The sequence below is a fragment of the Nerophis lumbriciformis genome, linkage group LG31 (genome assembly GCF_033978685.3).
Source record: "Nerophis lumbriciformis linkage group LG31, RoL_Nlum_v2.1, whole genome shotgun sequence".
Taxonomy (NCBI): Eukaryota; Metazoa; Chordata; class Actinopteri; order Syngnathiformes; family Syngnathidae; genus Nerophis; species Nerophis lumbriciformis.
This window is the reverse complement of record NC_084578.2, coordinates 13,126,781-13,152,766: the sequence shown is the minus strand read 5'-3', so window position 1 is coordinate 13,152,766 and position 25,986 is coordinate 13,126,781. Positions and strand designations below refer to the sequence as shown.

At 36.6% G+C, this 25,986-nt stretch overlaps 1 protein-coding gene across 2 annotated transcripts in view; it reads left to right on the top strand.

The window, feature by feature from the left end:
* col18a1a (collagen type XVIII alpha 1 chain a) overlaps positions 1-25,986 on the top strand; it is a 245,130-nt gene that overhangs the window by 174,769 nt on the left and 44,375 nt on the right. For both annotated transcript variants that reach the window (XM_061926550.2, XM_061926549.2), the window contains 7 exons: positions 641-712; positions 16,840-16,921; positions 19,989-20,116; positions 20,430-20,456; positions 22,676-22,891; positions 24,138-24,164; positions 24,260-24,322. In XM_061926550.2, coding sequence (XP_061782534.1) covers positions 641-712; positions 16,840-16,921; positions 19,989-20,116; positions 20,430-20,456; positions 22,676-22,891; positions 24,138-24,164; positions 24,260-24,322 — 615 coding nt within the window. The remainder of the gene's footprint in view (positions 1-640; positions 713-16,839; positions 16,922-19,988; positions 20,117-20,429; positions 20,457-22,675; positions 22,892-24,137; positions 24,165-24,259; positions 24,323-25,986) is intronic.

Sequence of the window (25,986 nt, the reverse complement as noted above, 5' to 3'; positions counted from 1 at the left end):
GACTTTATCGTTGGAAATGCATCTGCTTTGAGTGTCGCAGGATATCCACACATTATTGCCATCTCTGTCGTAGCATAGCTTTTGTCGGTAAAGTGTGCGGAACAAACGACTGACCATTTCGTCGGCTTTCCCCACACCCTCGTATTTTGAACAAATTTCGTCCAATTTCTTGCCACTTTCGCATCTTTGGGCCACTGGTACAACTTGAATCCGTCCCTGTACGTGTTGTTACACCCTCCGACAACACACCGACGGAAGTGAGAAAATGGCGGATTGCTTCCCGATGTGCCGTTAGAAAGGTGTTTAATTCGCCAAAATTCACCCATTTAGAGTTCGGAAATCGGTTAAAATAATATATGGTCTTTTTTCTGCAACATCAAGGTATATATTGACGCTTACATAGGTCTGGTGATAATGTTCCCCTTGAAATGTTTTAATCAAAATTAGGATATCAGAATGCATTGCTATAATGCACATTTTCCGTACTGCACTGCTTTTCAAAGCGGGGTTTGAAGCATGATACTGCATGTTACTTATAAACCAACCCGATAAGCCTGCATCACTACTTGAAAAGGACTGGAATAAAGTAATAACATGTGGACCTGAACTAAAACACAACAAAATGTGTGATTGCTCGCAGGCCTCGGGAGAAGGAAGTGGCGATGGAGCAAGCAGACCATTGAATCCAGTCAGAGAGAAGCACACATGGACGGTAAGGATTCGTATTTATAATGAGGACGGTACTTGATATTTTATGAAAGGTGTGTAAAGAGTTGATATGCATTTGTACATTTGTGCCACTGTCCAATGGCAGTTTTGACAGACACTCACAGAGGTCATACTTGCCAACCCTCCCGAATTTTCCGGGAGACTCCCGAAATTCAGCGCCTCTCCCGAAAACCTCCCGGGACAAATATTCTCCCGAAAATCTCCCGATTTTCAGGCGGAGCTGGAGGCCACGCCCCCTCCAGTTCCATGCGGACCTGAGTGAGGACAGCCTTTTTTCACGACGGGAGGACAACAGGGTGACAAGAACTAAATCATCCAGACGAGAGATAAATTGTATTATTATGTTTATCTTACCTAAAAATAAATATATTTATTAATTTAAAAAAAAAAAAACTAAATAAATTTTTACTATATTTTGCTAAAAACATCAAAATTAATTGTATTTTTATTTGTATTTTTTCTGACTCCTTATTACATCCAGCCATAGAATTATACATTAAAATAAACGTATTTGAAATAATTAATTTTAAATGATCATAATAATTCATTTAAAATGACCATATTTAATTATTAAAATAATTGCTTGTTTATCAACAACTTTAGCATTTTATTCATTACATTTTGAAGCTCTCAGAAGCCAAGTTATGTTATATTCCTTAAGATTTATTTATGCAAGTTTGAAGTATCAATTATCTAAACACAGTTTTGTTTGCATATTTTCAGGATGTAGATATATATATATATATATATATATATATATATATATATGTATATATATATATATATATATATATATATGAAATACTTGACTTGGTGAATTCTAGCTGTCAATATACTCCTCCCCTCTTAACCACGCCCCCAACCACGCCCTGCCCCACCCCCGACCACACCCCCACCCCCCACCTCCCAAAATCGGAGGTCTCAAGGTTGGCAAGTATGACAGAGGTAGAACTTCAATGCGACATACCTCATTTTCTGATTAGCTTTACCATTTTCAGAAAGTCTATAATCACTAAAGGAGGTAGAGTGGTCAACAATAAAAACCTGTCTTTGACATTGCAATTGGCATTGGGATCAATACGGTGGATTGCTGCTTTATTGTGATGGAGGGATTTGAGTGGCCGAGTGATCTTCGGAGTCATGTTGTCCGGGCGGGGTCTTGGCTATTGGCGAATTATATGGTCCCGATGGCATCATCAGGCTATGACTTTCAGTGTTTCTTGTGGTGGTTTGCAGCTGAGAGTGAAAATTGGAGGATAAGACCAATGTTCCCTCTAATTGTTCATGTGTGTGAGCAAACGCAAAAACTCTCTGAGCATTCAGTGGAGCCCATGTGAGCAACATCACACGTGCACACTGTGGCTACACCAGCAGCACACCTGTCCCAAACCTGACTAAATAACAAGTTCAATCTCCATCCATCCATCCATTTTTTACCGCTTGTCCCTTTCGGGGCCGCGGGGGGTGCTGGTGCCTATCTCAGCTGCATTCGGGCGGAAGGCGGGGTACACCCTGGACAAGTCCCCACCTCATCGGAGGGCCAACACAGATAGACAGACAACATTGTCTTATTTTTATAATCAAATGACAGCAGGCATTTCCATTTCTAATATAAGTGTTTAGGCCCACTTATAATGACAATAACAAAAAATATTGTTTTTCATGAACTGTGTACTTGTATTGTTTGACTGGGTGGAGGTCCTGCTTTGGAAATAATTTGTACCCCTTTCAGACATTGCATTTAGTTCCCATTAAAACATTCACATGTTGCACAATGAGATGTAAGCAGGGGATCATGTGTACATTCCTGCATCTTCCTGTTTGTAAAAAATATATTTTTATTAGTATTTATTTAATATACTCACAGCATTTCGTGGTTAATATTTATAAATTAAGATTCCTAATAAATGACACTAAAATAAGCACACATTTGATTGGTAAATCATAGTGTAACAACCTGGAATGACACTTTTTGTGTAGTGTTGGAGTTGTCCGACTTTTTGTGTGGCTGTAAACGCATCACTGGCGAAGTGCCATATGTGCATGTGTTGGCGCAAGTGAGAAAGAGTGAGCGGCTGCTGTTGATATAACAAAGTTGCTTTTGGTCTGGTTTGTACTGCAGAAAATGACCAGTTTTGCTAGATATAATTTGTTTTACTAATGTTTTGGTGATGTGTTTATGGCCGACAATAAAGAGTTTTGCTCTGTAAAGTGATCAATGGAATTTATGTCCTCAAAGCGTCTCGACAGACGTTACAATATTTGAACAATGATGACGAAAACTGTTTTCTCTGTCGTGTCCGTGTGTCGAAAATTGTTATGCGCTTATTTTTTTATTTGATTTTGTGCGTGGCATAGAGATGATCTTTGACTAGCTTTTTAGCATAAGCTTACTTAGCTGGTATGGACGTGGTTTCAGAGTGTTCTTGGGCGCGGTGTTGAGGAGCAATTGAATTGTATCATCACTCTTATGTTGGCGGTCTTGGAATAAAGATCCTAAAAGAAACAGCGACAGTATATACGCCAGACAACCTTGTGTTAGTAAAACACGATTCATCCCAAAAAGAGACACTGCAATCTGTTCAGTTCTTGTACACAAACAACAACAAAAATAGAAGCAGGCGAAACATTCCTTTGGGAGTGATAGAAAGTCCATGTAATATTGGCTTTCCCATCCTCGGTGATGACATTTATTTTGGTATTTGGTCTCATTTTCCATTTCCTCTGTTTTGTCACCGTGTCTCCTTGTCTCTGGTTTACGTCCCTTTCACACTGGCACACAATCAGACTCCGACACCCACTCGTATCTTCCACCCTGAAGAGCCACAACTGTGTGCTCCAGATTAGGAACAGCGAGAGGTAAGACTGCAGACATAGTGGGAAGGTCGATACTGCAGTAACTTCTTGTCAGGACAATAAGGATTCTGCACTGATGCATTTTTACAAGTGGGGTTTCCATCTCGACAATAGTTGTTTATTGGCATCCTATAAGAGAAGCTGTGTTGCAGATAACAGCTGGTGCACAATGCCTACCTGCCGACGTTTTTCCATGAGAGCTCGTATAACGTATCCAGTCGTATGTGCAACTTAAGACAAGTCTGGGCAAATGCAAGAAAGAGAGGGTCTTTCCATTTTGTCATTCCGGAATTTGTAGAAATGGGAGGCAAAGATGCACAGGAGACCCTGAACAATGCCGTGGCAGTGTTCTCTTCAAGAGAAAGCCCCCTTTATGGAAAATGCATCAATCAGGGTTGTTGCTGACTGTTTTGTGAGGCGAAAAAAATCCCACACAAACACGAACTGATGGATTATTTTTGTATTTTATTTGACTTACACTAAAGTCATAGTAAACATGTCTAGTAGTGCTACTTTTAGTCATACTAACTTTTGCTCAAAGGTAGAGATGTCCGATAATGGCTTTTTTGCCGATATCCGATATTCCGATATTGTCCAACTCTTAATTACCGATACCGATATATACAGTCGTGGAATTAACACATTATTATGCCTAATTTTGTTGCATGCATTAAACAATGTAACAAGGTTTTTCCAAAGTAAATCAACTCAAGTTATGGAAAAAAATGCCAACATGGCACTGCCATATTTATTATTGAAGTCGCAAAGTGCATTATTTTAATTTAACATGCCTCAAAACAGCAGCTTGGAATTTGGGACATGCTCTCCCTGAGAGAGCATGAGGATGTTGAGGTGGGCGGGGTTGAGGTCGATGGAGGGTAGCGGGGGGTGAATATTGCTGCAAGGGATTCTGGGTATTTGTTCTGTTGTGTTTATGTTGTGTTACGGTGCGGATGTTCTCCCGAAATGTGTTTGTCATTCTTGTTTGGTGTGGGTTCACAGTGTGGCGCATATTTATAACAGTGTTAAAGTTGTTTATACGGCCACCCTCAGTGTGACCTGTATGGCTATTGACCAAGTATGCTCTGCATTCACTTGTGTGTGTGAAAAGCCGTAGATATTATGTGATCGGGCCGGCACGCAAAGGCAGTGCCTTCAAGATTTATTGGCGCTCTGTACTTCTCCCTACGTCCGTGTACCACTCCGTACAGCGGCGTTTTAAAAAGTCATAAATTTTACTTTTTGAAACCGATACCGATCATTTCCGATATCACATTTTAAAGCATTTATCGTCCGATAATATCGGCAGTCTGATATTATCGGACATCTCTACTCAATGTGTTGTGTTCAGTTTTATGAAATTGTGCGACAACCAGACTACAATGGGATGTTGAGTCTGGAGCAAAGCTGGGCAAAAATTTTGACTCGGGAGCCACATTGAAAGAAAAATATGTTTCTGGGGGGCCAAGGTCAATTAATCAATCCATGTTTATTTATATAGCCCTAAATCACAAGTGTCTCAAAGGGCTGCACAAGCCACAACGACATCCTCTGTTCAGAGCCCACATAAGGGCAAGGAAAAACTCAACCCAGTGGGATGTCAATGAGAATCTCTAGGGGAGACCGGATGCAATGGACGTCGAGTGGGTCTAGCATAATATTGTGAAAGTCCAGTCCATAGTGGATCTAGCATAATAGTGAGAGTCCAGTCCATAGTGGATCTAACATAATAGTGAGAGTCCAGTCCATAGTGGGGCCAGCAGGAAACCATCCCGAGCGGAGACGGGTCAGCAGCGCAGAGATGTCCCCAATCGATGCACAGGCGAGCGGTCCACCCCGGGTCCCGACTCGCACTCGCCAGCACTTCATCCATTGCCACCGGACCTGTGTCTCCCCCTCCACAAGGGAGAGGGAAGCAGAGGAGAAAGGAAAAGAAACGGCAGATCAACTGGTCTAAAAAGGGGGGCTATTTAAAAGGCTAGAGTATACAAAGGAGTTTTAAGATGGGACTTAAATGCTTCTACTGAGGTAGCATCTCTAACTGTTACCGGGAGGGCATTCCAAAGTACTGGAGCCCGAATAGAAAACGCTCTATAGCCCGCAGACTTTTTTTAAATTGTGTTTTTGTGTGTATGTGTGTAGACAATTCTATGTACACATTAAGCTGTATAAATCTGCTGTTCAGTATGTGTGTTGGTGTCCCTGTTTTTCAGGAACACTAATACCAAAAGTCACAATGTCCGATAGAGTTCTAAAAAAGTTATGACATGTTTATAGTTTTTTACTGAATGGGACACCCAAAATGTACATGAAAATAAAGACAGCGGGATTTACAATATCAACTATGAACAGTAAAACACTGAATATTAACAACATATGAACGTCGCTCCTCTTTTACGTCTCAGACCAGCTCCTCGATAGTTGTGTATCTTTTACAATCAAGCAAAACACAACAAAAATGTAAAAAACAGCAAAATAGGAATGCTAAGTGTAAAAAAACACCTACAATATGATATACTATAGAGCTGCGAATCTTTGGGTGTCCCACGATTCGATTCAATATCGATTCTTGGGGTCACGATTCGATTATAAATCGATTTTTTTCGATTCAACACGATTCTCGATTTAAAAACGATATTTTTCCGATTCAGAAGGATTCTCTATTCATTCAATACATAAGATTTCAGCAGGATCTACCCCAGTCTGCTGACATGCAAGCAGAGTAGTAGATTTTTGTAAAAAGCTTTTATAATTGTAAAGGACAATGTTTTATCAACTGATTGCAATAATGTAAATTTGTATTAACTATTAAATGAACCAAAAATATGACTTATTTTATCTTTGTGAAAATATTGAACACAGTGTGTTGTCAAGCTTATGAGATGTGATGCAAGTGTAAGCCACTGTGACACTATTGTTCCTTTTTATTTTTTTTTATAAATGTCTAATGATAATGTCAATGAGGGATTTTTAATCACTGCTATGTTGAAATTGTAACTAATATTGATACTGTTGTTGATAACATAAATTTTTGTTTCACTACTTTTGGTTTGTTCTGTGTCGTGTTTGTGTCTCCTCTCAATTGCTCTGTTTATTGCAGTTCTGAGTGTTGCTGGGTCGGGTTTGGTTTTGGAACTGGATTGCATTGTTATGGTATTGCTGTGTATTGTTTTGTTGGATTGATTAATAAAAAAATAAATAAAAATACAAATAAAATTGATTTGTGAAAAATGAGAATCGATACTGAATCGCACAAGGTGAGAATGGCGATTTGAATTTGAAACGATTTTTTTCCCACACCCCTAATATACTGTCACATAAAAATCTGCTTCCGCGTCCGTTTCTGACACACACGTTTCGGGCTGGCTGCTCTGAAAACAAACCCCGCCCACTCTGCTTTGTTTCTTGTCTGAGCTGCTGTGGTGTAAATTACCGTAATAACTGGAATATCACTCAAAAGCGCAGATTTCAACCATTGAATTACTTTCTATAGTTCAAGACTTACGGTCATTGAAAAACAACACTGAACATCATAATGGCAGAGACAGTTTTGATGTTAAAGGACTACAAAAATGATGAAGGACATCCGGCGGGCCAGATTGAAAATCTTAACGGGCCGCATGTGGCCCGTGTGACGTATTTTGTCAATGTCTTGTCTGGAAGATGCTTTTTTTTTATACTTTCATTCATAAATATATGTATTGTTTTATAATTTAATGCAAGTGAAGCATTGCTAAAACCTTCATTTATGGAATCTGCTAAAGTAACAGTTAGAAATGTCCGATAAATGCGTTAAAATGTAATATCGGAAATGATCGCTATCGTTTTTTTTTTATTATCAGTATCTTTTTTTTAAAATTATTTTATTTTTTTATTTTTTATTAAATCAACATAAAAAACACAAGATACACTTACAATTAGTGCACCAACCCAAAAAACCTCCCTTCCCCATTTACACTCATTCACACTCATTCACACAAAAGGGATGTTTCTTTCTGTTATTAATATTCTGGTTCCTACATTATATATCAATATAGATCAGGGGTGCTCATTACGTCGATCGCGAGCTACCGGTCGATCTCGGAGGGTGTGTCAGTCGATCACCAGCCAGGCATTAAAAAAACAGTCCTAAAAATGAGCGATCATAAATCTTCACTATGACGTCACTTTCGTCACTTGATTGACATTCACGGCACCCGAGGGTCTTCTGAGATGACGCTGGCTGCTGCCAGCTCATTAAAATTACCGATTGGAAGGCGAGAAACACTTTATTTCAACAGACTCTGGCGCCGTACCTGTCGTCAATTCTCCAAAGACCGACTGCACAGTTGCACAGTTGCGCTAACAAAATAAGAGTCTCAGAAAGCTGGCGTGCACAAGCTAGCAAGCTACGGAGTTTGCCGACAATGTATTTCTTGTAAAGTGTATACAAAGGAGTACGGAAGCTGGACAAATAAGATGGCAAAAACCAACCACTTTCATGTGGTATTGGACAGAAAGGAGGAATTTGTTTCTCCTCCATTCGAAAATGCGGACGTTATCATCACTACTGTCTGATTCCAATCAATGCAAGTCATCAGAATCAGGTAATACACCAACTTATATTCTTGTCTTCATGAAAGAAATGAATCTATATGTGTTAAACATGCTTGTATTATCTTTAAACACCTTTAACTTGTTAACAATGTTAACTATATGTGTTAAACATGCTTGTATTATCTTTAAACACCTTTAACTTGTTAACAATATTAACTATATGTGTTAAACATGCTTGTATTATCATTAAACACCTTTAACTTGTTAACAATATTAACTATATGTGTTAAACATGCTTGTATTATCTTTAAACACCTTTAAGTTGTTAACAATATTAACTATATGTATTAAACATTCTTGTATTATCATTAAACACCTTTAATTTATTAACAATATTAACTATGTGTTAAACACGCTTGTATTATCATTAAACACCTTTAACTTGTTAACAATATTAACTATATGTGTTAAACATGCCTGCATTATCTGTAAACACCTTTAACTTGTTAACAATATTAACTATATGTGTTAAACATGCTTGTATTATCATTAAACACCTTTAATTTTTTAACAATATTAACTATGTGTTAAACACGCTTGTATTATCATTAAACACCTTTAACTTGTTAACAATATTAACTATATGTGTTAAACATGCCTGCATTATCTGTAAACACCTTTAACTTGTTAACAATATTAACTATATGTGTTAAACATGCTTGCATTATCATTAAACACCTTTAACTTGCTAACAAAAACATATATTTCATAAATAAGTAAATATAAATTATATATATGAATGAGGTAGATCCCCACGACTTGATCAATTGAAAAGTAGCTCGCCTGCAGAAAAAGTGTGAGCACCTCTGATATATATCAATACAGTCTGCAAGGGATACAGTCCGTAAGCACACATGATTGTGCGTGCTGCTGGTCCACTAAAATACTAACCTTTAACAGTTAATTTTACTCATTTTCATTAATTACTAGTTTCTATGTAACGGTTTTTACATTGTTTTACTTTCTTTTTTATTCAAGAAAATGTTTTTAATTTATTTATCTTATTTTATTTATTTATTTTTAAAGTACCTTATCTTCACCATACCCTGGTTGTCCAATTAATAATGTGTTAATTCCACGACTGCATATATCGGTTGATATCGGTATCGGTTGATATCGGTAATTAAAGAGTTGGACAATATCGGAATATCAGATATCGGCAAAAAGCCATTATCGGACATCCCTAGTCACAGTACATTAAGGAACACATGTAATTCCTGCTTTAAGCACTCGGGCTGCACAAGAGATAATTATCTGAAACAATCATAAACTTGTACTTCCATATTCAAAAAGAGTGCAGGCGTCCAATAAAGTTGACAATAACAGATACAGGTTGCAATTCAATGGCTCCTATAGGTCACCCTTCGAATACAAGTTTAGTAGAAATACCCCTATGGGTGAGAGTGAGAGTCAAACCTTCATTGTTGTATTTAATTGACAAGTGACATGTTTAGAAGGCATGCACTAAAATACAAAAAAAATGGAAGTTTTAACACTGAAGGACTTTCATCACCAAGGAAACTGGATATCTTGCTTTTAGACTCTCTAGGTCATGTGGTTCAAATCCATCAACGCCATGTTAGACGCCTTAGGGCCGGCCACCCATCGCCCTCTGTTATGATAGATGAATGGGTGAATGTCACATTATTATTTGTGTCCAACGAAAGGTCAATAATGGTCTTGTCAAATTCTTAGCGTAGGCATTGCTACGCGACACAGCGAGGGGGGATTTAGGTTCTCAGGAAAAAAAAATATCTGGTTAATTATCAACTGTGGCTTCGTGTTTCCCGCTTCAGTTCACAGGTGACATTAGAGGTGTCACCAGTGAAGAATGAGTAACAGACGAGTGTGTGTGTGTGTGTGTCTGTGTGTGTGTTCTTGTATTTCTACCCCTTTGAGACATCAACAAGGAAAAGCAGCTTCCATATGAGGACCGGAGAACAAGTTAGGACCAAAGTCATGGTCCCAATACGGAAAACCATTGCATCTAATAGAAAATGTCTCATTTGCACCCCTGGTGGTGAAATCTATCAAAATGAGGGTGGTCCCAAAAAGGAGGGATTTTTCAAATTGACTGTGTCGCTTTTAAAAGTGCTCCCCCTCTGGTCAACATATGAAATAACAAGTGTGTGGAAGAAATTTAAATGTGCGCCCGTTGGCCAAAAATAAAATAAATATGTATATAGAGACATACTGTAATAACTTGAAGTAATTAATGAAGATTAACAACCAATTACAAACAAATATTTCCCCCCAAAAATTAAATAAATAAAAGCAGTCTTTTTCTCACAATGTGTCGACTTTTTTCTTATTAAAATGGGAACAATTTCTCATATTCTTTCTGTTTCTGTAATATTGCAATATTTTCTCGTAAAATTCTGACTTTTTTTTAATGTAAAATTATTACTTTTTAATGCAAAATGGTGATATTTGTCTTATAAAATTCTGTTTTTTTTAAAAATATTGCCAATGTTTTTGTTGTTGTAAAATAGTGACATTTTTGGAGTAAAATTATGACTTTTGTCATAATTCTGCCAAGTAAAATTCCGATTATTATTATAATATCGCCAAAATTTTTACGTTTTCTTATGAAATTGTAACTTTTGTAGAGTAAAATTACAACTCTTTTCATAAAATTGCCAAAATGTTAAGCTTTTCTTATAAAATTGCGACTCTTTTTGAGTACAATTCCAACTTTTTTCATGATATTGCACAAATGTTCAGTTTTTTCTGTAAAATTTTGACTTGCGTTGAGTAAATTGACGACTTCCATTATAATACTTCCAAAATTCAAAGATTTTTTTGTGAAATTGTGACCTTTTTCTTTTGAAATTCCAACTCATTTTTCACAACACGCTTTTTTATATTTGCATAGTATGTATATATTATTAATGTTGTAAATACAAATCTTTATATATCTAGAAAGGGTGGTCCTAAAGAGGTAGGCATTTTCCTCAGGTCTCACAAAGGTAACAAATACAAGATGCGATGTGTGTGTGTGTGTGTGTGTGTGTGTGTGTGTGTGTGTGTGTGTGTGTGTGTGTGTGTGTGTTTGGGAGGGGGTTATCCATTATTTTCTCCCCTTTCTCCATTTTTACAATAAGGATTTGAATGATTGCCTGCTTTCCCCAGACTTCACTTTCCAGTTTCTCTACTTTTGAAGGACCATTTACTTGTGTGCGTTAAAAATGGATAACAGAACCAGTGTTTGTTTTATTTAGTTTTTTTGGCTGCTTGTTTTTATAAAGTTAAAGTTAAAGTACCAATGATTGTCACACACACACTAGGTGTGGCGAGATTATTCTCTGCATTTGATCCATCACCCTTGATCACCCCCTGGGAGGTGAGGGGAGCAGTGGGCAGCAGCGGTGGCCGCGCCCGGGAATCATTTTGGTGATTTAACCCCCAATTCCAACCCTTGATGCTGAGTGCCAAGCAGGGAGGTAATGGGTCCCATTTTTATAGTCTTTGGTATGACTCGGCCGGGGTTTGAACTCACAACCTACCGATCTCAGGGCGGACACTCTAACCACTAGGCCACTGAGTAGGTGAAACTTATCTTAAGGTTGAGGTATCTGAAAACAAAAAAACAAAAACTTGATTGTTGCCCTTCAAATCCTGAGAGACACCCACAATGAAAAATAGGTCCAACTGGCTTGGCATGTATAGAATAGAATTTAGGGTAGATATACATTTATTATAGTTAACAACAACATTACTGTATTTTTCAGACTTTAAGGCATATTTAAAAACCTTTCATTTTCTCCAAAATCAACACTGCGCCTTATAACCCGGTGCACCTAATGTACAAATTAATTGTGGTTGTGCTTACCAAACTTTAAGCCAGGGGTGTCAAACTCATTTTAGATGCAAAACAATCTACTCCCAAGTGGGCCGGACTGGTAAAATCACGGCATGATAACTTAAAAATAAAGACAACTTCAGATAGTTTTTTTTGTTTAAAAATAGAACAAGCACAAATGTACAAATCATAATGTTGTTAGGTTTTTTTTTAGACTTACATGTTGCGGTTAAGCATTTATTTGTCGTTATTCATATTTTCTGAATAAATTATGTGATAATGTTCATCAGTCAACTCATTGGTGTCTATCAAGATAAAAATATATATCAAAATCAAATTACAGGATGTTATTTATGTAGTTTGATCATTTTCCTCGACTGACGTACTAACATCATGTGGTTTATTTTGTGCATATGTAGCATCATCTACAAAGACACAAATAATTGCTATTGCCACATCCAGTGGACATATTAAAAACAGCGGTTTCTTTCATTCAAATATTTTAGGTTAATTTTTATACTTAGCAAACTCACCTCGCGGGCCGGATAAAACCTGTTTGCGGGCCTGACCCGGCCCTCGGGCCGTATGTTTGACACCCTGCTTAAAGCTATTTTATTTGGTACATGGTGTAATGATAAGTATGATCAGTGGATGGCAGTCACACATAAAAAATACTTGGGACTGTAAAATAAACCCAAAACTTTGATGTTTCTTTGAAAATATAGAACATTACACACGCTCAATAATCTGTCAAAATGTTTAAGTACGACTTTGGTAAGCATTAGAGCTACCCTAGTCAGATGTACTGCGCCTAAACATACGGCATACATGCCAACTTTCCCGAATTTTCCGTGAGACTCCCGAATTTCAGTGCCTCTCACGAAAATCTCCCGGGACAACAAATCTCCCGAATTTCTCCCGATTTCCAGCCGGACTTAAGGCACGCACCCTCCAGGTCCATGCGGACTTGAGTGAGGACAGCCTGTCGTCACGTCCACGGGGGGGGGGGGTCAAGTAATTCATATATATATACAGTGTTGGGTCTGAAAACCAGTAACTAGTTACAGTTACTAGTTACTTTATTTCAAAAGTAACTCAGTTACTAACTCAGTTACTTAAACCAAAAAGTAATGCGTTACTGTGAAAAGTAACTATTTATTTACTTATATTTTTATTTTTTATTTTTTTAAGGCCCCATTTAATGCCCTTTTAGCCTTCATTTTAGTACTGTTATTGCACTGGAGAATAATACAATCTGTTGATCAAGTTGACATGCATTTGCATCACTGAACTCTGCTAAGCAATGTGCTCTACATACAACACACAAAGACAAAGATATGTTACAAAGGCCAATTTGTTTCTGGCCAGAACAAATTGACAAAACTATTTTAAATAGCTGCAACTTAACATACATAAGTAACAAACAGCATAATAACAACATAGCTGTAAAACAAGAAAGGCACACACTACATACATAAAGCCTAACCAGGCGTTTTCTCAAGGAATTCTGAAATAAAATCATGTCTGAAGCCCAGAACACTCTACACATTTCCCCACTTAGTTTAGAGAAAAGGAAATACAGTATTAGCCTGGCCCACTAGTATCCCTCTTTAGGTTTGTGAACGTTATAGTCTAAACATTTAGAGTGATGTGATAATCAAACACTCTAAAAGTCTAAAATGAAAGAGTATATAAGAGAATTGACAGAGTGTGTGTACCTTCAGTGTGCAGTGCCTCATTAAAATCCAGCCGCTGTTGGACGTGGAGGTGAAGTGTGTGTCTCTTTACTAGCTTCGTCGAAGCATGTTGTTTTTGTCGCTGTTTCAGCATATTTGAAACTTACATTCAACTAAAATGTTCTTTTCTTTGTGGTCGATAAAAGAAACGTACTGAAAATATCTCCATTTTAAGAAACTCGGCTTCGGGGTTCGCCATGACGTCTTGATAGTAGACACAGACCCTCCCACACACACACACTCACACACACACACACACACACACACACACACGTACACACAGACAGCGCGCGGCGCGCCTCTTTTTTGTCGCCTCTTCAGCAGCGCTGCAACACTCAGATCTTCTCAGTTTCTAGCCGATACTACATAAAAAATAACGCAAAATAACGCAGTAACGCATCATGTAGTAACGGTAACGGAGTTACTGAATATAAAAAAATAACGCGTTAGATTACTAGTTACCGCCGATATATATATATATATATATATATATATATATATATATATATATATATATATATATATATATATATATATATATAAGAAATACTTGACTTTCAGTGAATTCTAGCTATATATATATATATATATATATATATATATATATATATATATATATATATATATATATATATACATATATATATATATATATATATATATATATATTTATTTATTTTAAATAAATGAACACTGAAATTCAAGTATTTCTCTTATTTATATACATATATATATATATATATATGTATATATATATATATGTATATATATATATATATATATATATATATATATATATGTATATATATATATATATATATATATATATATATATATATATATATATATATATATATATATATATGTATGTATATATATATACATATATATATATATAAATAAGAGAAATACTTGAATTTCAGTGTTCATTTATTTACACATATACACACACATAACACTCATCTACTCTATTGTTGAGTTAAGGGTTGAATTGTCCAACCTTGTTCTATTCTCTGTCACTATTTTTCTAACCATGCTGAACACCCTCTCTGATGATGCATTCTGATTCGTCTCCTTGTTGTGTGCGCAGTTGTGCACTCTTTAAAAGCCGTAGATGTTATTGTCACATATGCATGTACAGTAGATGGCAGTATTGCCCTGTTCAAGAGTGTCACAACATTGGTGTTTACGGCAGACGAACTGCTTTACGGTAGACAAAAACGTGACTGCTGTTGTTGTGTGTTGTTGCCGCGCTGGGAGGACGTTAATGAAACTGCCTAACAATAAACCCACATAAGAAACCAAAAACCCATGATCATTCTACAGTTTTAACGTGATTGGGCAGGCACGGTGTTTCTATTGTGGGAAAGCGGACGTGAAAACAGGCTGTCGACACGTCACTCAGGTCCGCCTGAATTTCGGGAGATTTTCGGGAGAAAATTTGTCCCGGGAGGTTTTCGGGAGAGGCGCTGAATTTCGGGAGTCTCCCGGAAAATACGGGAGGGTTGGCAAGTATGCCTTAACTCACTCCTCTCCTGCAAATTAAATTTCACAGATTCTGCCCACACCTATGCTCCTTCAAAGGCTGTGCTACTGGCTGCAAAGCATTGCACTTTCAAATACAACAATGAGTAGAAGAGTGTTATGTGTGTATATGTGTAAATAAATGAACACTGAAATTCAAGTATTTTATTATATATATATATATATAAAAAATTTAAATTAAAATATATATATATATATATATATATATATATATATATATATATATATATATATATATATATAAATAAAATAAATACTTGACTTTCAGTGAATTTTAGTTGTATATATATATTTATTTTATTATATATATATATATATATATATATATATATATATATATATATATATATATATATATATATATATATATATATATATAATAAAATAAATATATATATATACAGCTTTTTTTTTTTTTTTTTTTTTTTTTTTTTTTAATTAACAAAAATGTTTTTTTTGTTATAAATATATATATATATACGGGTATTATTAAAGTGTGTGTATAAGGACTCCAAATTTGCAACTTTTAGGAGACATTATCTGCCGTTTCGTTTCGCAATATTATGCAAAACCAACTTCTCTTACCCATTGGTACCTGCTGATCAACAAAAAAAAAAAAGACCGGCACATTCAACTTAATGGCAAAGACTACTTCCTGGCTATGGTAACATACTGAAGTCTATACAGTACTGCTGTTTAACATCGTGGAATTGCAACTGCATGCAATGTCTACTATATAATACTTGCAAATGAGACTCAGAAGTGTAAGAAATCAAGATAACTCGGTAGCTCAGTTTAGTTTAGTTTAGTTTATTAAGGATCCCCATTAGTCTACACCGCAGTGGAGACTATTATTCCTGGGGTCCTGGCAAAAAACATCACACAATCACAAAACAAAAGATTACAATGCAGTACAACATGATCAAATAATAAAATGTTGTAATACAAAAAATAGCAACAACAAAGAACAAAAATAAAACAAAAACAATATCTTCAAGTTTACATAATAATGTTCATACCAAAGATAAAAAGAGCAATATAAAAATATATATATATTTTTTTGCAAAAATAAAACAAATAACTAATGGTCTAAAATATAAACATTAGTGTACCAAAGAAAAACAATAAGTGCCGAAAAATTAAATTGTTAAATGTTAAATTAAAAAATGACATTATTTTTTTTTAACACATTTGAACACACGCAGAAGTACCAAAAATCGCTACTTGGAATATGTGAAATGTGAGATATACCCATCCTCAATTGGAATTGCACGACTATTAGACTTGGTGTCCATTCCTCGAGGGGAAAACGTGTGAGGTCAAGGAAGCACATGTGCCTTTAATTGGATGAGGACTGTTGTTTGTGTTGTCAAGCTCTCTGCCTGCAAATATCCGTATTAAGTGATCTATTCGGGATTTTTTGGGGGGTTTAACATTGGCTTGCACATTTTCCCATGACCTCCGCCGGGATCAACTGAGCAAAAGATGAGAGATTTCCGCCTAACAAGGACACGAATGGACTTTCCGTCCCTCATAAACATGGATTGATTGTCATGTTTCTTTGTTTTTGAACAGCAAACAGCTCCTCCATCGTCACGGCCTATCCAGCAGCCCCCACTTGTAAAGGAAGAAGAGGGGTCCTTTGTAAGACACTCAGGTAAAGTTATGCTCCTGTATCCTTTTCACTTTCAATGACAAAAGAGCTGGAAGATTCTGATGATGATATAAAATCCTATTCCTAATTTAGTGGCAAATGTCTACATCTAGTGGACAGAAAGATTATTGCATAATGTCAAGTTTGTCTGGATTTTTTTTTATTTTAAATATACACTATAGTTTTATTGGTTAACGTTGTTGTTGTTTATATAAAACTCAACTAAATAATAAAATAATATATTATTATTATAATAGATTATGAAAAAAAAAGCCTATCATTATAAAATGTGTCAAGTTAGCGCTATAGTTCATGATTGTATTTATTATATACAAACCCCGTTTCCATATGAGTTGGGAAATTGTGTTAGATGTAAATATAAACGGAATACAATGATTTGCAAATCATTTTCAACCCATATTCAGTTGAATGCACTACAAAGACAACATATTTAAAGTTCAAACTCATAACTTTATTTTTTTTTTTGCAAATAATAATTAACTTAGAATTTCATGGCTGCAACACGTGCCAAAGTAGTTGGGAAAGGGCATGTTCACCACTGTGTTACATGGCCTTTCCTTTTAACAACACTCAGTAAACGTTTGGGAACTGAGGAGACACATTTTTTAAGCTTCTCAGGTGGAATTCTTTCCCATTCTTGCTTGATGTACAGCTTAAGTTGTTCAACAGTCCGGGGGTCTCCGTTGTGGTATTTTAGGCTTCATAATGCGCCACACATTTTCATTGGGAGACAGGTCTGGACTACAGGCAGGCCAGTCTAGTACCCGCACTCTTTTAATATGAAGCCACGTTGATGTAACACGTGGCTTGGCGTTGTCTTGCTGAAATAAGCAGGGGCGTCCATGGTAACGTTGCTTGGATGGCAACATATGTTGCTCCAAAACCTGTATGTACCTTTCAGCATTAATGGCGCTTTCACAGATGTGTAAGTTACCCATGTTTTGGGCACTAATACACCCCCATACCATCACAGATGCTGGCTTTTCAACTTTGCGTCTATAACAATCCGGATGGTTCTTTTCCTCTTTGGTCGGGAGGACACGACGTCCACAGTTTCCAAAAACAATTTGAAATGTGGACTCGTCAGACCACAGAACACTTTTCCGCTTTGCATCAGTCCATCTTAGATGAGCTCTGGCCCAGCGAAGCCGGCGGTGTTCCTGGGTGTTGTTGATAAATGGCTTTCGCTTTACATAGTCAAGTTTTAACTTGCACTTACAGATGTAGCCACGAACTGTAGTTACTTACAGTGGCTTTCTGAAGTGTTCCTGAGCCCATGTGGTGATATCCTTTAAACACTGATGTCAATTTTGGTTCAAGTACCGCCTGAGGGATCGAAGGTCACGGGCATTCAATGTTGGTTTTCGGACTTGCTGCTTTTGTGCAGTGATTTCTCCAGATTCTCTGGACCTTTTGATGATATTACGGACCGTAGATGGTGAAATCCCAAAATTCCTTGCAATAGCTCGTTAAGAAATGTTGTTCTTGAACTGTTGGACAATTTGCTCACGCATTTGGTGACCCTCGCCCGTCCTTGTTTGTGAATGACTGAGCATTTCATTGAAGCTGCTTTGATACCCAATCATGGCACCCACCTGTTCCCAAATAGCCTGTTCACCTGTGGGATGGTCCAAATAAGTGTTTGATGAGCATTCCTCAACTTTCTCAGTCTTTTTTGCCACTGGTGCCAGCTTTTTTTAAACAAGTTGCAAACATCCAATTCCAAATGAGCTAATATTTGCAAAAAATAACAATGTTTACCAGACGGAACGTTAAGTATCTTGTCTTTGCAGTCTATTCAGTTGAATATAGGTTGAAAAGGATTTGCAAATCATTGTATTTTGTTTTTATTTACCATTTACACAACATGCCAACTTCACTGGTTTTGGGTTTTGTAAAATCTCTGCTATGAGTGGCCGAGGACACAATAGCACACAAGCTAGAGATACGTAATAAGTGTCCTTAATTGAACAATATTGCAGACCAAAACACATTTGTCAATATGAACAACATCATCCAATAATTAGAGTTGATTATTACTTACAGATACAAAGTCTACAAGACAGAATTAGAAAGTACACAGTAAAAAAACGTGTCCGCATCATCCAACTTGCTGCATTTTTGACTGTTTTTGTAGGTTGTTAGCTACCAGGAGAAGGATTTGCACTTTTACAAAATTTTTGCTGTCATTGTGGCCACTAGGTGATGCCAAAAAAAAAAATAGTACTCCACTTCAACTTAAAGACAGCATAAGGTAATAATACATAGGTTAGTTTTTTTCCATACCTACCATGGTCCTATGTTTAAGACATCTTGGGCAAATGTACCTTAATCAAGCCCTTTACTAACATTTCACACTACAAAATAATACATGTATGAGTCGTGGTGATATCATACCAGATCAATATAGGTATTGTATCGGGGGTGACAAAGTTGTATTGGGACACTCTATTTATTATTATACATTTTATTCTTTGTCATTATGTATAATTGTTTATTGCAATCACGAGAAACTATTAGGTAAACCTAGTTGTACAAAAAAAAAACACTATTAAAAGAACTGTACAGTACTACAACTTCCCTAAATGGTGAAATATTGAAATAGTATACCAGCACACTTTGTATTTTTCACTGGTTTTAAGAATGTTACTCTATATTGTTTGATGTATTTACAGTAGAAAGGGGATTAATATGCCCTCATTATTCACAATTTACCTGACATGTAAAACATGACAAATTGATGGGTTGCACTATGCACTTTAGCCACCAGATGGCAGTAGAGTGTTGAATATCTTAAAATGTGTTTTGTGGCAACTCCAACTTTGCCCACAGTGTCAGTTGCTATGTCGAGTGGCACTTTCCATCATTTTCAGCAAAATGATTAAGCCCCACCTCCCTGGAAGGGGGCCATATTAATACTTTCCCTACTGTATAAAATAAATACTTGCATGGTTTTAACTCTGAATGACTTGGTAGATGTAGGACTTGTTTATAACATTACATACAAATTAAGTTATTTAGGAGGAATTTGGGTGTTATTGTATTGTAGGACCAGCTGGGACTAAAGGAGACCGAGGGGACAGAGGCGAGAAAGGAGACCGAGGGTCCACAGGGACAAAAGGAGATGCCGGTTCTAGCTCTGCAGTTGGCTCACAAGGCGGAGTCAGAGGCGAGAAGGTATGGAGCCTTTTTTTTTTTAAATTATTGTTGTGTGATTTAATTATTAGAGTGCATAGAATTATTAAAAATGCCAGAAATATTTGCTTTTTTTTGCTTTTTCCTACAAAATTTTGGATTAAAACTACTTAAAAGAGGAACAAGAGGAAAAAAACACATTTGAAAAAAGCTGTAAAAAATATATTTTCTACGTTTTCCATTGTGTGTTATATTGTGCTATTTTAAATATAAATAGTGTATACTTGTGCAAATATATTGTAGTTAAGCTCGTTTTAAATATTTGGTAATTTACTATTTTATTCTTAATTTTTAGGGAGAACCAGGGGAAAGTGGAGCAAAGGTGAGTCGACAGAATACACCTGCATTTTTATTTTATTTTTCAAAAAATATACTTTACTACTACAGAGGAACTCACTTATGTCGACACCCCATCTATGTCGACCAACTCATCACATTCAGGTCCCCAGACATACATGGTCTCGACATAGAACTTGGCATCCAAAAGAGTCATTTCTTATTTGATCCGTTTTTGTTGACATGAGTTGTAATTTCATTTCATTTCATTGCCAAGGAGCGGTTAATTGTCTGCCCACACAGAACTGAGTTCCTGTTCAGTTCAAAATAAAAGCAACAAAATATATATTTTTACCACCGCAATTAACAAAACACACCGATTCAGTCATTTGTGTGTAGGTTGTTAGCTACCAGGAGAAAAATGTGCACTTTTACAAAAGTTTTGCTGTCATTCTTGTCAAAACTTACTGTACTTTTCTCAAAAAGTAATTGAATAATAGCTGAAATACTCAGTTTATGTGAGAGTATTTCAGTAGTGTGGATAAGAGTGTTTCAGTAGTGTGTGTGAGAGTGTTTCAGTAGTGTGTGAAAGAAAAATATTTCAGTTGTTTATGTGCGAGCATTTCAGTAGTGTAAGTATGAGGTAAGTCTAAATAATGTCCCTAACGGCCCCCATGCTCCTTCATGCACGTTCATGGATCCTTTACCAGGCCCTCCGACTAAAGATGTCTTATCTACTGTATGTCTTCGACTTAAAGACAGCATAAGTCCATTCCAGATGGTTATTAATAAATAGGTTAGTGTTTTTCATACCTACCATCGTTCTTTGTTTGACTAATTTCACTCGATCAAACCTTTTCTAACGTTCCACACATCAAAAACATACACGTAAATATATGTGGGTCATATCGCACCAATATGCAGCCAATATGCAAGGCTCCAATATTGGTATTGGAAGTGAAAAAGTTGTATTGTGACTAGAGATGTCCGATAATATTGGCCTGATAAATGCGTTAAAATGTAATATCGGAAATTATCGGTATCGTTTTTTTTATTATCGGTATCGTTTTTTTTTTTTTTTTTTATTTTTTTTTTTTTTATTAAATCAACATAAAAAACACAAGATACACTTACAATTAGTGCACCAACCGAAAAAACCTCCCTGCCCCATTTACACTCATTCACACTCATTCACACAAAAGGGTTGTTTCTTTCTGTTATTAATATTCTGGTTCCTACATTATATATCAATATATATGAAAACAGTCTGCAAGGGATACAGTCCGTAAGCACACATGATTGTGTGTGCTTCTGGTCCACTAATAGTACTAACCTTTAACAGTTAATTTTACTCATTTTCATTAATTACTAGTTTCTATGTAACTGTTTTTATATTGTTTTACTTTCTTTTTTATTCAAGTAAATGTTTTTAATTTATTTATCTTATTTTATGAATTTTTTTAAAAAAGTACCTTATCTTCACCATACCTGGTTGTCCAAATTAGGCATAATAATGAGTTAATTCCACGACTGCATATATCGGTTGATATCGGTATCGGTAATTAAAGAGTTGGACAATATCGGAATATCGGATATCGGCAAAAAGCCATTATCGGACATCCCTAATTGTGACAACTCGTAGTCTCAAAACTAGTTTATACGCAATACAATTACGTACAATGAAATAACAATTTGAATAAAATAATGTACAAATGGAAGGGGTGCACAAAAAACTGACTCACATCCAATCACGATTCTTATTCATCTCTATTTTGAAAACGATTAATAATTTTCAAAAATGGATTTAGAAGGTTTTTGTTTTTTTTATTATATAAAAATCAATTTTTAAAGGCCTTTTTAGGGCATCTCCATGCAACCATAAGGAATTTTTCTAATATGTAACACGTTTTGAAAAAGTTTCATTATAGTTGTTATACCAAATAATAGGTTGAGAGAATCAGTTTGAATCGAGAATCGTGTTGAATCGAGATTCGATTCTGAATCAAATTGTAGTCCCAGGAATCAGAATCTGATTGAATCAGTCTCTGGCAAAAATTCACAAATAAATATGCAAGTAATGGTTAGTTTTGGTTTCGATTTCGGTTATGATGACAATTATGTTGACGTTAATCGGCCATGGGGGCTTTGACATAAACTGGATCCATGGTACCAATGTATAAATCCTAAAATCAGCCTGTTATTAATACTTCTTTAGTATTCTTTACCAGAATTAAATCACAAAAACTATGCTCATTCATTTTTCAGGGCAATGCAGGTTTTGGACACCAAGGAAAGAAAGGTGAGCCCGGCCCTTCTGGCCCCCCTGGACCCCCTGGTCCCCCTGGCCTTCCAGGTCAGGCATCCGGGGTCTCAATGTGCAAAGAGGGCTCAGAGACTCCCTGTGTGCCTGGTCCTCGAGGACCACCTGGACCCCAAGGTGGACCTGGAGCCCAAGGACCACCTGGAGCTGAGGGAGAACCAGTGAGTGTGCTACATATTGACCATTTCTCATTTGAGGTGAAACAAACGCATTTGTGCTTTGGTGTACCAGAAATGGGCAACACAGCCAATTTATCAGGCCAAATTAAATTAAATGATATACCGTATTTCCTTGAATTGCCGCCGGGTATATACCGTATTTTTCAGAGTATAAGTCGCACCGGAGTATAAGTCGCACCTGCCGAAAATGCATAGTAAAGAAGGAAAATACCATATAGAAGTCGCACTGGAGCCCGGCCAAATTATGAAAAAAACTGCGACTTATAGTCCGAAAAATACGGTAGTATGCGCCTGCCTAGAATGCCCGCCGGGTCAAACTCGTTTCGCAAAATATTATTTTTATTAGCGCATGTCTAGAATTTCCGCCGAGTCAAACTCATTTCGCAAAATAATTGGCATATGCCTAGAATTTCTCGTCACGTCACGAGTGGCACTTCACCTTTCAAGGCATCATTTTCCAAAATGGAGGAGGCTAATTTCAATAATTTAAAATCGCATAAATAGAAGAAGATAAAGAGCTATTCAGTAGGATTTAAGGTCCAAGCTATTGAATATGCTAAAAAGAACAGTAAGCAGCTATGTTTTATTAATAGTTGCGTGTGTCAAATATGAGTCATTAAATGACTCCCGCCTCCTGGTGGTAGAGGGCGCTAGTGATCCTTCTTGCGACTACCCGGCTGCAGAAGAAGTGACAACAAGCAGCAACCGTGAGCAGCGATCGTTTATTTTTTCCTCTCGCTTGCACTTTTAACATGGAGGATTACATATCTAAAATAAAACAGTTTTCTAAACTGGACTTTCAATCGAAGCAGGAGGTAATAATTAAAGGAAGATCTCCATCGAGACAGAGAGACTTTTAAAACTGAAGAAATACTGAAGGAAGACTTCCATAAACAAGTTATCGATGCTTTTGTTCAGAAGGAGCTGCGCATGGACTTCATTTATAAGTAAAGGTAAGACCATAATAAAGTTTTTTTTATTAAATGTGCTTTTCATCACACTCAAATTTATAAGCGCAGGCCTAAATTTACCGCATGCCTTTGGTAAGCGCCGGAGTGAGAAGAGGTTTTAAAATAATTAGTGCATTTTTGCATTTACCGCATGCTTTTGGTAAGCGCCGGAGTGAGAAGAGGTTTTAAATTAATTACCGCCCCGGCGGCAATTCAAGGAAATACGGTATGTTCTTTACATATTGAATTGTGTGTATTAATGTACATATTTTACACAGGGTGATCCTGGAGAGGACGGTAAAACGGTGAGTTGTGTTTATTTGAATCCACACATCTATTCTGCATATACCATATTCAATCCGTCTTTTAATGCCTTAACATTACGGCCTTTTTAATTCAGGGCCGTGAAGGACCCCGAGGCTTTCCAGGAACCCCGGGTGATTCTGGACCAAAAGGAGAGAAGGTCAGATGAAAATTGGAGTAAACATCGTAAACAATAACACAAACTTACACAAATAACTGTAATCCCCCCCAAAGTGTGGTACGTGTACCAGTAGGGCAGGGGTCGGCAACCCGCGGCTCTAGAGCCGCATTTAGCGCCGTCCTAGTGGCTCTCTGGAGCTTTTTCAAAAATGTATGAAAAATGGAAAAAAATGAGGGGGAAAAAATATATTTTTTGTTTTAATATGGTTTCTGTAGGAGGACAAACATGACACAAACCTCCTTTATTGTTATAAAGCACACTGTTTATATTAAACATGCTTCACTGATTCGAGTATTTGGCGAGCGCCGTTTTGTCCTACTAATTTTGGCGGTCCTTGAACTCACCGTAGTTTGTTTACATGGAACATTTCTCCGACTTTCTAGGACGTGTTTTATGCCACTTCTTTTTCTGTCTCATTTTGTCCACCAAACTTTTAACGTTGTGCGTGAAGGCACAAAGGTGAGTTTTGTTGATGTTATTGATTTGTGTGGAGTGCTAATCAGGCATATTTGGTCACCGCATGACTGCAAGCTAATCGATGCTAACTTGCTATTTAGGCTAGCTATATGTACATATTGCATCATTATGCCTCATTTGTAGCTATATTTGAGCTCATTTAGTTTCCTTTAAGTCCTCTTAATCCAATGTATATCTCATGACACACTATCTGTATGTAATATGGCTTTTAATTTTTTGTGGCTCCAGACAGATTTGCTTTTGTATTTTTGGTCCAATATGGCTCTTTCAACATTTTGGGTTGCCGACCCCTGCACTAGGGGGTCGGCAACCCACTACGTTGAAAGAGCCATATTGGACCAAAAATACAAAAAACACATCTGTCTGGAGCCGCAACAAATTAAAAGCCTTTTATAAGTGTTATAATGAAGGCAACACACGACATAAGTGTCTATATTAGCTATAATAGCCTACTATCAAAATGACTTTAAAAGTCTTATATAAGTGTTATAATGAAGGCAACACATGACGTAAGTGTCTATATTAGCTATAATAGCCTACTATCAAAATGACTTTAAAAGTCTTATATAAGTGTTATAATGAAGGCAACACATGACGTAAGTGTCTTTATTAGCTATAATAGCCTACTATCAAAATGACCTTGTGTCGCGGGCTGGAGCAAATCTTCATTGACAGAAATGTTGAAATGTAATATTTATTCTACACATTTTTACAACATTAGAACCCATTAGTAAATCAGAGGCTACTCAGAAGGTGCGATAACTCCAGGAAATGACTGGCTTACAATGGTCAAAGGTATAGATGTGTGTGTCCAAGTTTAAGGAAACGGCAGGCTGTCTTCTTTTAATAGATTTTTTACAATCTTTGGCAAGCTAGGTAATGTTTGCTGTGGTCTGGAACAACATGGCACACAAACAACTAACATAAATGCAGCCAATATTTCATACAGATAATGTGTCATGAGACATGCAAATATAATTTAAATACACAGAGGGAAAAAAAGGAATGGAAAAGTAAAGTAAAGGAAAGTAAATGAGCTCAAATATAGCTACAAATGAGGCATAATGATACAATATGTACATACAGCTAGCCTAAATAGCATGTTAGCACCGATTAGCTTGCAGTCATGCAGTGACCAAATATGTCTGATTAGCACTCTAACAAGT